At 44.9% G+C, this 13,557-nt stretch overlaps 1 protein-coding gene across 1 annotated transcript in view; it reads left to right on the forward strand.

The window, feature by feature from the left end:
• Positions 1-754: 754 nt before the first annotated feature.
• LOC111969612 (uncharacterized) overlaps positions 755-13,557 on the forward strand; it is a 24,598-nt gene continuing 11,795 nt past the window's right edge. Inside the window, exons 1-2 of the mRNA XM_070445812.1 lie at positions 755-786; positions 6,190-6,272. Of these exons, the coding sequence (XP_070301913.1) occupies positions 755-786; positions 6,190-6,272 (115 nt within the window). The remainder of the gene's footprint in view (positions 787-6,189; positions 6,273-13,557) is intronic.

A 13,557-nucleotide genomic window follows, 5' to 3' on the forward strand; every position in this document is an offset into this window, starting at 1 on the left:
TAGCTGTTAGGGATAACTTCCTAGGTGTTAACACATTTGTTTTTACATTTAAGCCTTTATATACAGTACCAGTCAAACGTTTGGACACACCTACTCATTCAAGGGTTTTTCAATATTTTTTCTATATTCTCCAATGTAGAGTAATAGTGAAGACAATTAAACTATGAAATAATAATTATGGAATCATGTAGTAACAAAAACAGTCTTAACTTAATCAAAATACAAAAGATTCTTCAAAGTAGCCAACCTTTGCCTTGATGACAGCTTTGCACACTCTTTGCAATCTCTCAACCAGCTTCAACCAGCTTCACTTCACTCAACAGTCTTGAAGGAGTTCCTACATATGCTGAGCACCTGCTTTTCCTTCACTCTGCGGTCCAACTCATCCCAAACATCTCAATTGGGTTGAGGTCGGGTGATTGTGGAGGCCAGGTCATCTGATGCAGCACTACATCACTCTCCTTCTTGGTCAAATAGCTCTTACACAGCCTGGAGGTGTGTTGGGTCACTGTCCTGTTGAAAAACAAATGTCCCACTAAGCGCAAACCAGATGGGACGTTGTAGTGCTGCAGAATGCTGCAGTAGTGTAACCGATGTAGAATGGCTAGCTAGTTAGCGGGGTGCGCGCTAGTAGCGTTTCAATCGGTGACGTCACTCGCTCTGAGACTTTGAAGTAGTTGTTCCCCTTGCTCTGCAAGCGCTGCGGCTTTTGTGGAGCGATGGGTAACGATGTTTCGAGGGTAGGCTGTCGTCGATGTGTGCAGAGGGTCTCTGGTTCGAGCCCAGGTAGGGGCGAGGAGAGGGACGGAAGCTAAACTGTTACATTGATGCTGTTGACCCAGATGACTGGTTGCTGCGGAAAAGGAGGAGGTCAAAAGGGGGGGGGGGTGAGTGTAACCGATGTGTAATGGCTAGCTACTAAGCAGGGTGCGCGCTAGTAGCGTTTCAATCGGTGACGTCACTCGCTCTGAGACCTTGAAGTAGTTGTTCCCCTTGCTCTGCATGGGCCGTGGCTTTTGTGGAGCGATGGGTAGCGATGCTTCGAGGGTGGCTGTTGTCGATGTGTGCAGAGGGTCCCTGGTTCGAGCCCAGGTCGGGGCGAAGAGAGGAACGGAAGCTAAACTGTTACAGTAGCCATGCTGGTTAAGTGTGCCTTGAATTCTAAATAAATCACTGACCGTGTCACCAGTAAAGCGTCCCCACACCATCACACGTCCTCCTCCATGCTTCACGGTGGGAACCACACATAAGGAGATCATCCATTCACCTACTCTGCATCTCACAAAGACACGGCGGTTGGAACTAAAAATCTCTCATTTGGACTCATCAGACCAAAGGACAGATTTCCACCGGTCTAATGTCCATTGCTTGTGTTTCTTGGCCCAAGCAAGTCTCTTCTTATTGGTGTCATTTAGTAGTGGTTCCTTTGCTGCAATTCGACCATGAAGGCCTGATTCACACAGTTTCCTCTGAACAGTTGATGTTGATATGTGTCTGTTACTTGAACTCTGTGAAGCATTTATTTGGGCAGCAATTTCTGAGGCTGGGAACTCTATTGAACTTATCCTCTGCAGCCAAGGTAACTCTGGGTCTTCCATTCCTGTGGCGGTCCTCATGAGAACCAGTTTAATTTTCCAGAATCCGGCTATCTTCTGTATACCACCCCTACCTTGTCACAACACAACTGATTGGATCAAACACATTAAGAAGGAAAGAACTTCCACAAATTAACTTTTAACAAAGCATACCTGTTAATTGAAGCTGGTTGAAAGAATTCCAAGAGTGTGCAAAGCTGTCATCAAGGCAAAGGGCTGCTATTTTAAAGAATCTCAAATCTAAAATATATTTTGATTTGTTTAAGACTGTTTTGGTTTCTACATGATTCCATATGTGTTATTTCATAGTTTTGATGTCTTCACTATTATTCTACAATGTATAATATAGTAAAAATAAAGAAAAACCCAGGAATGAGTTGATGTGTCTAAGCTTTTGAATAGCCAAAGGTGTCTGACTTTACAGTAAGTACAGCATCATAAGATGCAAGGTATTTTTGTATGTGTTATAAATTACCAAAGGGCTCTTACTTTTAAGTAAGTACAGCGTCATGCGATATAGAGTCTTTATGGATGTGTTATGAATGTGCTGAATACAACAGGTGCAGACTTTACCGTGAAATGCTTACTTACGAGCCCTTTTCCAACAATATAGAATTAAAAAGTAAGAAAGAAATATAAAGAAAACATTTGCTAAATAAAAAAAGGGCAATAGTAACACAATAAAATAACAATAAGGAGGCTATATACAAGGAGTATGAGTACCAAGTCAATGTGCAGGGGTACGAGATAGTTGAGTTAATTGAAGTAATATGAGTAGCTGCAGCATACAGTGCATTCGGAAAGTATTCAGACCGCTTCCCTTTTCCCACACTTTCTTACGTTACAGCCTTATTCTAAAATGGGTTCAATACTTTTTTCCACATCAATCTACACACAATGCCCATAATGACAAAGCGAAAACAGGCTTTTAGAAATTTTTGCAAATGTATAAAAAATAAAAAATAAAATCCCTTATTTACATAAGTATTCAGACCCTTTGCTATGAGACTTGAAATTGGGCTCAGGTGCATCCTGTTTCCATTGATCACCCTTGAGATTGATCGTCCTTGAGGTTCTCCAACTTGATTGGTCCACCTGTGGTAAATTCAATTGGACATGATTTGGAAAGGCACACACCTATCTATATAAGGTCCCACAGTTGACTGTCCATGTCAGATTAAAAACCAAGCCATGAGGTCGAACAAATTGTACGTAGAGCTCCTACCTCGGAGGGTACCAAAAAATGTCTGCAGCATTGAAGGTCCCCAAGAACACAATGACCTCCATCATTCTTAAATGGAAGAACTTTGGATACACCAAGACTCTGCCGAGCTGGCCGGCCGATCAAACTGAGAAATTGGGGGAGAAGGGCCTTGGTCAGGGTGATGCTGGCCTAGATGGAGTCGCCTGGATTAGCCTCTTCACTATTGACATTGAGAATGGTGTTTTGCGGGTACTATTTCATGAAGCTGCCAGTTGAGGACTTGTGAGGCGTTTCTCAAACTAGACACTCTAATATACTTGTCCTCTTGCTCAGTTGTGCACCGGGGCCTCCCACTTCTCTTTCTAGCCATTTCCAGCTACAATAGTCATTTACAACATTAACAATGTCTACACTGTATTTCTGGTCAATTTTTTTTATTTTAATGGACAAAAATTGTGATTTTCTTCAAGGACATTTCTAAGTGAACCCAAACTTTCGAATGGTAGTGTACATATTACCTCAATTACCTCGACTAACCGGTGCCCCCGCACATTGACTCTGTACCGGTACCCCCTGTATAAAGCCTCGCTACTGTTATTTTACTGCTGCTCTTAAATTATTTTTTATTTTAATGTTTTACTCAATTTTTTCCTTAACACTTATTTTTCTTAAAACTGGTTTGGTTAAAGGCTTGTAAGTAAGCATTTCACTGTAAGGTCTAGTCGGCGCATGTGACAAATACAATTTGCATTGATCAAGGATAAATGTTTCTTGGTGTATTGCGCACACAGCAAATCTAAACCTAACCCTAACCACACTGATATCCTTATGTCTAAATCTTAAATTAAGACCAAATAGCACATTTCTGTTTTCATCCATTTTTATGATATAGCCAAATTTGACTTTGTGGCTGTGCTATCTAGTTAGTGGAAGCAATTCCCTCTGGCCTCAAAGGAGAAACAACACGCCCCACCTTCCAGCTAGCTAATTAGCAAAGAACATCGCTAGCTAGCTAATGGATTCACCGAGAAGAAGAAAGACTACACCCTTAAAATCTGTGGTCAACGTGTAAAATGCTTGTGGGGAAAACAACGCCAACGAAAGTTACAAACACAAACCCTTTATTATCAAGACTTAGGACCGATACGACAGAGATGCACACGACACGTGGGGAAGGTGTTATAGGAAGTCATTGGTTGATAGATTAAGCCAATGAGTAATGCGTATCACGACACTTTGTATTGGTTAAGGAAGGCCAAGTTCGATGCATTGTTATTGTCACGTTGTTTTCACTTTTCATCATGTCACAATAAGCTTTGTTAAACAACTGGTAACAATGTTACAAAAACATTTCATGTTTTTTCATGTTGAAAAAATGTTGCATTCAAAACTTTGGACAATCTTAGCCAGTGCTTCTTCTTGGTCAGGACGTTATTGTAAAATATAATGTGTTCTCAATGACTATAGTTCGATAGGGCAATCATAAAGTCCTCAAAAGCACTCGTATCAATACCTCACAAATCATTTTGCCACCATTTAAATAGCATGACTAGTTATTGAATGGTTTCTTTTGCATTTAGTGAAGCCTTAGTTTTGAAAAAGCTTCTTTAAGTGTATAGTTTGTTCAAATTGGGACTGAAAGCTTTAATGCAAGTTGCTACAATGTTTCAGGTAGAAAATGCGACTTGGGCATTTGATGAGAAATATATTTGGTTCCTTAAGGGTTAAAGGAGTTAGCCATATGTTCCGTGCACCCCTGCAATCCCTGGCACTCGTCTGGTTTCCCTGTGCTGCCCCTCCTCACTCCTCCCCTCATTCGCTTGGCCCTCAGCCCAGAGAGCGCTGGAAAGTCCCAAAATTTTCCCCCTAAGATTTAGACCTTAAACTTTTTTAAAGGGAAGAAAATGGGCCAGTCTGTTAGAAATGCTGTGCCGATTTCTGGTCCCAGTACATCCCTGTGTGAATGTCATGCATCTTTACCCCAACGTGCTGTTGCATGTCAATCATACTATCTTGCCTCATCCATGGAACATACGTATATATTTTTATTCATTTAACCATTATTTAACCAGGTAAGACCCATTGTTTGAAACCTCTTTTGCAAGGGTGACCTGGCAAGAAGGCAAAACAGGGTGTCACAATTCCAAAAGTGGTGATGAAGGAGTCAGGCGCAGAGAGCAGGGTAGTGAGAAGCAAGTGGATTTAATATTCCAAAAGAATATAACGAGACGGCTACGCCACACATACAAGGGCGCGTCAAGTAACAGTCCAAAACAAACAGGACAAAATCCACATGGAACAGACACCACAAGAAAATACGACACCACAAACAGAAAAACAAGCCCACACAAAAGTCGGCGGGCCAACTGGGTTTAAATAGCCCACAATGAACCTAAACACAAAACAGGTGCAACAAATCAGACAAAACTAAGTGAAACAGAAAAGGGGATCGGTGGCAGCTAGTAGGCCGGAGACGACGACCGCCGAGCGCCGCCCGAACGGGAAGAGGCACCATCTTCGGCGGGATTCGTAACACAGGAAATAGCAGCGTGTACATAAAATGTTACAGAAATACACATACACACAAAAGACAATGTTATAAATACATTTGAAGATTACCAAACCCTGCAGATGAGAAAGTTTAACGTGCATGTCACAGTAGGAATTAAATGATAACACAATCAGATCCCTCTGAAAGATCCAAGCTGATATACTATCAGTCAACGTAAGGTTTGGCGGGATCTCTGGGGTACTGCAATGGAGAGATGTCTAATATATTAAGTTACACATTTAACACATTAACAACAGAGGGCGCTATTATGTCACAATAGCCAAATGCACAGACAGGTCATATCCAGATCACTGGCTACATACAGAACAAGATATCAGTACAGCTGAATGTATGATCGCTTGCTTTGATGGGGGCAGTATTTGTGTTAACTCTGGGCCAGCAAGACAAAGAAGAGAAGTGACACTGAAACACAGTGGGAGAGGGGAAGAGAGATAGAGAAATAAAGCATATGGGTTTGGAAAAGAGAGAGTGCAGGGGAGACCAATAACTTGGATGTGAGATGGAGTACGAGGGGGAATGAAACGGAGCAGGAGAGAGAGAGGTTACAGAGGAGAGAGTGGGAGCAGAGAGAGGGAGAGAGAGTTTGCTGAGTGTGAGTAGTATTTGATGTGTCTAGCCTCTCTTCTAAGCAACTTTCTGGAATTAAGTGTCACTTCTACCTCCTGGCGCCTCTCAGTTGAGCCATCTCTCCGCTCTCAGGAGTTAGCAGGCAGCTGCCCAGCCTACTGTCCACACACACACACACACACACACACACACACCACACACACACACACACACACACACACACACACACACACACACACACACACCAACAGCACTGGAGAGGAGCAGCACAAAGGCACTTCAAGAGGCAGTCGGATACACAGTCACCCTGGGATAGGAGTGTGTTTTCTATCAGGTAAGGTCAAACATTTGCTGTCAGTACTACTACTACTGTACTTCCTGCCTCTTTGCTTGGGCTGTGTTCATTCAGTGTCCGCGTTTACATTCCAAGGCAATTGCTCATCAAGATGACATACATGCAATTGTGTTTTCAGGGGATGAAAAGGATACTTTTAGCACAAATGCATATATGCATTTGCTGAGTGCCTATACAGTTGATAAAGTTGTTTACAGTGTCTACTCGGCCATAGTTTCTCATGAACCCCTTATGCTGTTGCTTGCCAGATCAAACATAAACAATGAGGCTTGTCCTCACTCCTACTCAGTGAGTCAGTGGGTCTGGAGCAGGATTTGACATATTTTAAAACAGGTAAGCCTCGGGCCTTCTCACAAGTCTGCAGCCTCCGTGTTTATTTTTTAAACTCTTGCTCATGCTTACGGAAAATCTATCTGATTGGGAAACGGGAGGCGACAGAGGTCTTTCAAGCTGTGCTTCCCACAGATGGTGGAACCTCTAGCTTAGAGTTAAATGCTGTATACTGTTGCAGTGACATTGCAGGGAGGTTGTATAGAAGTTGTGGCTGTGTTTATTGTACACGAGGGTGCTCTTAGCTTGGGGTTTCTCCCAGAGATTGAAAAGCAGATTACGTATTTTTTTAAGTAAAACACGCTTTTGGATACCTAATGAAGAGCTTTGACATGCGCTAATTCGAAAGCAGCGTCCATGGAAGAGTCGGACAGATCCCATGCAGGCTTAAAGCGTAGGGTGACAGGGACTAAAATATGACTAAATTACAAAAAATGGCTGAACTATGCCTTTGAAGAATGGCTCAACAATGCCTCAGACCCGGGACATGTTTCCATTGGTACAATCCCACTTAGTAGTGTACTGTCATCATAACTCCCCATCCCCGTCCCCTCCCCCCTCGTCCACTCCATCATACCCCTGTCAGGATCTATTACGTTACACAGAAAAGCTATTAACTTGAGATTGTTGTGAATTTTCCTTTTGTGTACAGTACTTACAGTGCCAAAAATGTTCTCTCATAGTGTAAGCCTATCTCTGTGATGATACTCAGGGATTCCTGAAAGTTGGGACAAATGTTTTTCTTAATATTAACAGCATTTGAAATATATACACTACCGGTCAAAAGTTTTAGAACACCTACTTATTCAAGAGTTTATCTTTATTTTTACTATTTTCTACATTGTAGAATAATAGTGAAGACATCAAAACTATGAAATAACACATATGGAATCATTTCCAATCCCCCATATCTTTTTATGGGAAATATATATATTATACATATGTACATACATATACCCACATATAAATTCAGCAAAAAAAGAAACGTCCCTTTTTCAAGACCCTGTCTTTCAAAGATAATTCAAAAAATCCAAAAAACTTCACAAATCTTCATTGTAAAGGTTTATACACTGTTTCCCATGCAAGCCTACAGACGGTAGGCAATTAAGGTCACAGTTATGAAAACTTAGGACACTAAAGAGGCCTTTCTACTGACTCTAAAAAACACCAAAAGAAAGATGCCCAGGGTCCCTGCTCATCTGCGTGAACGTACCTTAGGCATGCTGCAAGGAGGCATGAGGACTGCAGATGTGGCCAGGGCAATAAATTGCAACGTCCGCACTGTGAGACGCCTAAGACAGCACTACAGGGAGACAGGACGGACAGTTGATCGTGCTCGCAGTGGCAGACCACGGGTACCAACACCTGCATAGGATTGGTACATCTGAACATCACACCTGCTGGACAGGTGCAGGATGGCAACAACAACTGCCCGAGTTACAGCAGAAATGCAAAATCCCTCCATCAGTGCTCAGACTGTCCGCAATAGGCTGAGAGAGGCTGGACTGATGGCTTGTTGGCGTGTTTTGTAAGACAGGTCCTCACCAGACATCACCGGCAACGTCGCCTATGGGCACAAACCAATCGTTGCTGGACCAGACAGGACTGGCAAACAGTGCTCTTCACTGACGAGTCACAGTTTTGTCTCACTGGGGTTGATGGTCGGATCCGCGTTTATCGTCGGAGGAATGAGCATTACACCGAGGCCTGTACTCTGGAGCGGGATCGATTTGGAGGGGGAGGGTCCGTCATGGTCTGGGGCGGTGTGTCACAACCTCATCGGACTGAGCTTGTTGTCATTGCAGGCAATCTCAACTTTGTGCGTTACAGGGAAGACATCTTCCTCCCTCATGTGGTACCCTTCCTGCAGACTCATTTTGACATGACCCTCCAGCATGACAATGCCACAAGCCATACTGCTTGTTCTGTGGGTGATTTCCTGCAAGACAGGAATGTCAGTGTTCTGCCATGGCCAGTGAAAAGCCCAGATCTCAATCCCATTGAGCACGTCTGCGACCTGTTGGATTGGACGGTGAGGGCTAGGGCAATTCCCCCCAGAAATGTCCGGGAACTTGCAGGTGCCTGGTGGAAGAATGGGGTAACATCTCACAGCAAGAATGGGCAAATCTAGTGCAGCCCATGAGGAGGAGATGCACTGCAGTACTTAAAACTTCTTATGGCTTGGGGGCAGTATTTTGACATCTGGATGAGAAGCATGCCCAAAGTAAACTGCCTGTTACTCAGGCCCAGAAGCTAGGATATGCATATAATTGGTGGATTTGGATAGACAACACTCGAAAGTTTCCAAAACTGTTAAAATAACGTCTGTGAGTATAACAGAACTGACATGCCAGGCAAAAACCTGAGGAAACTCCATCCAGGAAGTGGGATTCTTTTGATGTGGGTACTTTTCAATTGAATGCCTATAGAATGCCTATATCACATTCTCCACTGGTTGAAATGAATACCTCATTGAAATATTACACCTATCCTGTGTCCTCAGATTAATGCAAATTAAGGGATTTAGATATGCATAGGTGTATTTCTGTATATATGAATTACAAATCAGCGTGTACTTCAATTATTTTTCTAGTCTATTGCATAGTTACAATGTGTGATCATTGATGTCCCAGGAACAGGAGTGGTAAACACTGTTGAAGTGTATTATTGTAATACATACATGCAGACACAGCCTCATTCAAGGAATGGAGTTTGATACACCTGGTTTTGGATATGACTGAAAAAGAATGTCTCACGGAGATCCATACCTGAACCGCACCTTTATTTGCCAAGGAAGAGTACATGATCAGTGAATATATTCAATGTACAGGCTACAATGTGGGGTAATAATGCGTGGTAATAGTTACAGTACATGTATATAGGACTTGCATCCTAGCTAGTCAGCTAACTTGCTAAATAGCAATTTTCGTAAATGAACTTTATGACAAAAAAATATGCACAATCGTTTAACTAACATATTCCTCTCAATTGTACATTTTTGCTTGACTCGTTATGACATTATAATTACTTATATTTGCTTTTGTCAGCCATCTTTGCTGTAGAAAGTCACCAGGGACAGGTGGCTCGCGCCAAATTCGTCATTGGAACCACTCGATATGATAGGCCATAAAAAACCTTGGGACCCAAATGCATAATGTAATGAACTGCAGTAGTGTCTTCTAGTAGACTAAGTGATATGTAATGAACTGCAGTAGTGTCTTATAGTAGACTGAGTGATATGTCATGAACTGCAGTAGTGTCTTCTAGTAGACCCAGTGATATGTCATGAACTGCAGTAGTGTCTTCTAGTAGACTGAGTGATATGTAAGGAACTGCAGTAGTGTCTTCCTCTGTTAGACTAATGTGATATGTGATGAACTGCAGTAGTGTCTTTAGTAGACCCAGTGACATGTTATGAACTGCAGTAGTGTCTTCTAGTAGACCCAGTAATATGTAAGGAACTGCAGTAGTGTCTTCTAGTAGACCCAGTGACATGTATGAACTGCAGTAGTGTCTTCTAGTAGACCCAGTGATATGTGATGAACTGCAGTAGTGTCTTCTAGTAGACCAGTGATATGTGATGAACTGCAGTAGTGTCTCTTCTAGTAGAGATCCAGTGAATGTGATGAACTGCTAGTAGTGTCTTTCTTAGTAGACAGTGATATGTGATGAACTGCAGTAGTGTCTTCTAGTAGAGTGGTGACATGTAATGAACAGTAGTGTCTTCTAGTAGACCCAGTGATATGTGATGAACTGCAGTAGTGTCTTCTAGTAGAGTGGGTGACGTGTAATGAACTGCATATCAAATGCATAATGTGTTGCAAAGAAAAAGCCATATCTCAGACTGGTCAATAAAAATAAAAGATTAAGATGGACAAAAGAACACAGACACTGGACAGAGGAACTCTGCCTAGAAGGCCAGCATCCCAGAGTAGCCTCTTCACTGTTGACGTCGAGACTGGTGTTTTGCGGGTACTATTTAATGAAGCTTCCAGTTGAGGACATGTGAGGCGTCTGTTTCTCAAACTAGACACTCTAATGTACTTGTGCTCTTGCTCAGTTGTGCACCATGGCCTCCCAATCCTCTTTCTATTCTGGTTAGAGCCAGTTTGCGCTGTTCTGTGAAGGGCGTAGTACACAGCGTTGTACGAGATCTTAAGTTTCTTGGCAATTTCTCGCATGGAATAGGTTTAATTTTTCAGAACAAGAGTAGACTGACGAGTTTCAGAAGAACATTTTTTGTTTCTGGCTATTTTGAGCCTGTAGTCGAACCCACAAATGCTGATGCTTCAGATACTCAACTAGTCTAAAGAAGGCCCGTTTTATTGCTTCTTTAATTAAAACAACAGTTTTCAGCTTTGCTAACATAATTGCAAAAGGGTTTTCTAATGATCAATAAACTTGCTGATAACGGGCCTCTGTATGCCTATGTAGATATTCCATTAAAAATCAGCCGTTTCCAGCTGCATTAGTCATTTACAATATTAACAATGTCTGTATGTCACGTTCCTGACCTGTTTTCTGTTAGTTTTTGTATGTGTTAGCTGGTCAGGACGTGAGTTTGGGTGGGCAGTCTATGTTTTCTGTTTCTATGTTGGTTTGGGTACCTAATATGCTTCTCAATTAGAGGCAGGTGGTTTTCATCTCCTCTGGTTGAGAATCATATTAAGGTAGGTGTTGTCACATTGTTTGTCGTGGGTGGTTGTCTCCTGTGTTAGTGTCTGTCTATGTTGCACCATACGGGACTGTTTCGGTTTGTTTGTTCATTTTGTTCGTTCGGTTTTTATGTAGTCATTTCCYTGTTCGTGYGTTCTTCGTGTTACATGTAAGTTCTTACGTCCAGGTCTGTCTACATTSGTTTTGTTATTTTGTTAGTTAATTCAAGTATAGTTCGTTTTTTGTCTTCGTTGTTTTGTCGTGTCTAAATAAATATAATGTCTAAGTATCACGCTGCGTCTTGGTTCAATCCATGCTCCTCCTCTTCGGATGAAGAGGAAGAGGAGAACCGTTACATCAGGATAGAGAGGCAACCCCGGACTGAAGGGCAGCTCCGGACAGAGAGACAGCTCTGGACTGAGGGGCAGTCTGGATACATGGCAGCTCTGGGCTGAGGGACAGCTCATGGTTGGCTGACGGCTCTGGACGCTCATGGCTTGGCTGACGGCTCTGGACGCTCATGGCTGGCTGTACGGCTCTGGACGCTCATGGCTGGCTGACGGCTCTGGACGCTCATGGCTGGCTGACGGCTCTGGACGCCTCATGGCTCGCTGACGGCTCTGGACGCTCATGGCTCGCTGACGGCTCTGGACGCTCATCGGCTGGCTGACGGCTCTGGACGCTCATGGGCTGGGCTCGGCTCGACGTAGCTCGGCTCTAGACGCTCATGGCTGGCTGACGGCTCTGGACGCTCATGGATCACTGGCGGCTCTGGCAGATTCCAGTCTGGTTGGCGCTCTGGCAGATCCTGTCTGGTTGGCGGCTCTGGGCAGATCTCGTCTGGTTGGCGGCTCTGGCAGATCCTGTCTGGTTGGCGGCTTCTGGCAGATCCTGTCTGACGAATGGCTCTAGCGGCTCCTGACTGACTATCGGCTCTGACGGCTCGGGAACAGACGGGCGGCTCTAATGGCTCGGGACAGACGGATGGCTTCAGATGGCGCTGGGAGACGGATGGCTCAGATGGCGCTGGGGAGACGGATGGCTAAGCGAGAGATGGACGCTGGGGAGACGATGGCTCAGATGCGCTGGGGAGAGACGGATGGCTCAGATGGCGCTGGGGAGACGGATGGCTTCAGATGGCGCGCGATGGCAGAGGCGACCGGATGGTTCTGGCCGGATAAGGCGCACTGTAGACCGGTGCGTGGTGCCGGAACTGGAGGCACCGGGCTAAGGACAACGCCCTTCAATGCTAGAGTGCGGGGAGGCAGGGACAGGGCACACTGGACTCTCAAGTGTACTATTTGCCTGGATGCGTGGTACCGCACTGGTGGCACCGGGCTGAGGCAACGCACATCAGGACGAGTATGGGGAGAAGAGAACAGTGTGTACAGGGCTCTGGAGACCGACACGGTGGCTTAGTGGCGGTGGTGCCGGAACTGGAGGCAACTGGCGCTGGAGAACAGCACCATAGGAAGAGTGCGTGGAGGAGGAAAGGGCTCTGAAAAACGCACTGGAAGCCTGGTGCTGGTGTAGGCACGGGGTACTAAGGCTGGGGGAGGAGGTAGCGCCGGAAAATACCGGACCGTGCAGCGCGTACCTGGCTCCCTTGAGCATTGGGAGCCTGCCAACCTTACACTGGCTGAATGCCTCCCCGTCGCCCGACGAGTGCGGGGAGGTGGAATAACCCGCACCGGGCTATGTAAGGCGAACCGGGGACACCATGCGTAAGGCTGGTACCATGTATGCCGGCCCGAGGAGACGCACTGGAGACCAGACGCGTTGAGCCGGCTTCATGACACCTGGCTCAATGCCCAATCTAGCCCTACAGTGCGGGGAGGTGGAATAACCCGCACGGGCTATGCACACGTACAGGAGACACCGTGGCTCTATGCGTACACGGTGTCTGCCCGTACTCCCGCTCTCCACGGTTAGCCTGGGAAGTGGGCGCAGGTCCCTACTGCCCTTGGTCCACTACCTCTTAGCCCCCCCCCCAAGAAATTTTTGGGATTCTTCACGGGCTTCCGTGCTAGTCGCGTCACCTTCATAACCTCCGGTCTTGCGCTTGATTCTCGGCTTCCAGCCGTCTCCTTGCTGCCTCCCTATATCGCCGCCTCTCTGCTTTCGCTGCCTCCAGCTCAGCTTTGGGACGGCGATATTCTCCCGGCTGTGCCCAATGGACCTTTTCCGTCCAATATTTCCTCCCAACTCCAATAAATCCTGTGTAGCAGGCCACTGCTCGAATTCACACGCTGCTTGGTTCTGGTATGGTGGGTGGTTC

Source organism: Salvelinus sp. IW2-2015, linkage group LG11 (assembly GCF_002910315.2).
Source record: "Salvelinus sp. IW2-2015 linkage group LG11, ASM291031v2, whole genome shotgun sequence".
In the NCBI taxonomy this organism is placed as follows: domain Eukaryota; kingdom Metazoa; phylum Chordata; class Actinopteri; order Salmoniformes; family Salmonidae; genus Salvelinus; species Salvelinus sp. IW2-2015.